At 49.8% G+C, this 1,733-nt stretch overlaps 1 protein-coding gene across 1 annotated transcript; it reads left to right on the forward strand.

Moving 5' to 3' along the window:
- Positions 1-1,057: 1,057 nt before the first annotated feature.
- On the forward strand, positions 1,058-1,427 carry LOC307066531 (guanylate kinase-like; the record flags this gene model as incomplete). The annotated part of the gene is given in 2 exon segments (XM_079723707.1): positions 1,058-1,288; positions 1,293-1,427. Coding segments are annotated over 2 exon segments (366 nt in total).
- Positions 1,428-1,733: the final 306 nt, after the last annotated feature.

Below are 1,733 nucleotides of genomic sequence, written 5' to 3' on the forward strand. Positions count from 1 at the left end.
ACACAAAAATCCAACGATTTTGATGTCTTTTTTTTTTTTTTTTTTTTTTTTTTTTTGCGGTACGCGGGCCTCTCACTGTTGTGGCCTCTCCCGTTGCGGAGCACAGGCTCTGGACGCGCAGGCTCAGCGGCCATGGCTCACGGGCCCAGCTGCTCCGCGGCATGTGGGATCCTCCCGGACTGGGGCACGAACCCGTGTCCCCTGCATCGGCAGGCGGACTCTCCACCACTGCACCACCAGGGAAGCCCTGATGTCTTTTTTTAAATGCTCACTGATACGACAGCTTTCACATCTAACAAAATTGTTTCAAATGAAGTTAAAGACCACTAAGTGCTGCTAGAGCTATCTTACTGAAAAAAACGAACTAACCTTTTGGCCAACCCAATAGAAATTCTGGAGAGGCCATAATCTGCAATACAATCTTCTTGTTCTAATATGTATATTGGAAAGAGATTTGCAAAGCTTTTGACGGTGATTACTTCTGGGGAGTAACTGTTATTCCCTTCTGTACTTTTATTTTAACTCATAAGCATATATTTTATGTTTATAATTTTTAAAATTAGTTTAGAAGGAATACATGAGTGGTTTGCCATATAAAATTGTATATTTTAGGTGCATCTAGAGCATCTGGAAACTCTTAGAGAAAATGAGTAGGGAGCCAGACCTCTGGCATTTTTCCTGTAAATATACTTTGGAGTGGATGTGGCATATTCTATACTTATCTCCCAATTATCAGGCTAACTGAGGAAATAAAGTTGAAATGTAACTTTTCATTTCCAACTTTTTCATAATCATTTAAACTGGATCAGTTAAACAGATGCATTAGTTGCTTGCTCTGAATCTCTTCAGATGCATTAGTTGCTTGCTCTGAATCTCTGAAGTAGATTATGCATTAGTTGCTTGCTCTGAATCTCTTCAGATGCATTAGTTGCTTGCTCTGAATCTCTGAAGTAGATTATGAAACATAACTACTGAAAAAAGAGTTAAACAAGAAACAAAAGAAAAATAAGCTGATATAAAAATCTAGGGTTAGAACTGTGTCTTTCGTTGGAATTTCATGGAGCACACCGAGGTCTCAGGGAATCTGTATGGGACCAGCAAAGCGGCCGTGAGGGCGGTGCAAGCCGTGAAGCGCATCTGCTTGTTGGACGTGGTCCTGCAGGGCGTGCGCAACATCGGGAAGACTGACCTGCCGCCCACCTGCATCTTCCTGCGGTCGCCCTCGCTGGGCCGCCTGGAGCAGCGGAACACAGACACAGGGCAGAGCCTGGCCGCCGCCCGGGCCGACCTGAAAGCTGGAGAGCAGCAAGGAGCCCGGCCTGTTTGACCTGATCATGGCCAACCACAGCCTGGACAAGGCCTACCGGGCCCTGAAGGAGGCGCTCTCCGACGAAATGAAGAAGGCTCAAGGAACTGGCCCCTCCTGAGGAGGTCTGCCAGCTCTGTCCCCACTCCCCCCGCCCGGGGCCTGGGGCCTGGCGTCCAAGCCCTGCGGGCCAGGGTGGCTCTGCTCGCCTCGACTAGCGCCCTGGGGTGCGGGTGCTGCCCATCCCCCTCGCTACCCCGCTGTGGTTGTTGAAGGACCTTACCACCCCCCAACCCTCCACCCTTCTCCCCTCACCCACTTCTCCTCACTCCCCTTCCCCCCTCGACTCCCTCCCCGCCCCCAACCCAGCTTGCCTCCTTTCCATGGGATCCCCACTCCCAGCTCTGTCTCCTTCCTGGCGTGAGGA

This window comes from Hyperoodon ampullatus (genome assembly GCF_949752795.1).
Source record: "Hyperoodon ampullatus genome assembly, chromosome: 2".
NCBI classification, from domain to species: Eukaryota; Metazoa; Chordata; class Mammalia; order Artiodactyla; family Ziphiidae; genus Hyperoodon; species Hyperoodon ampullatus.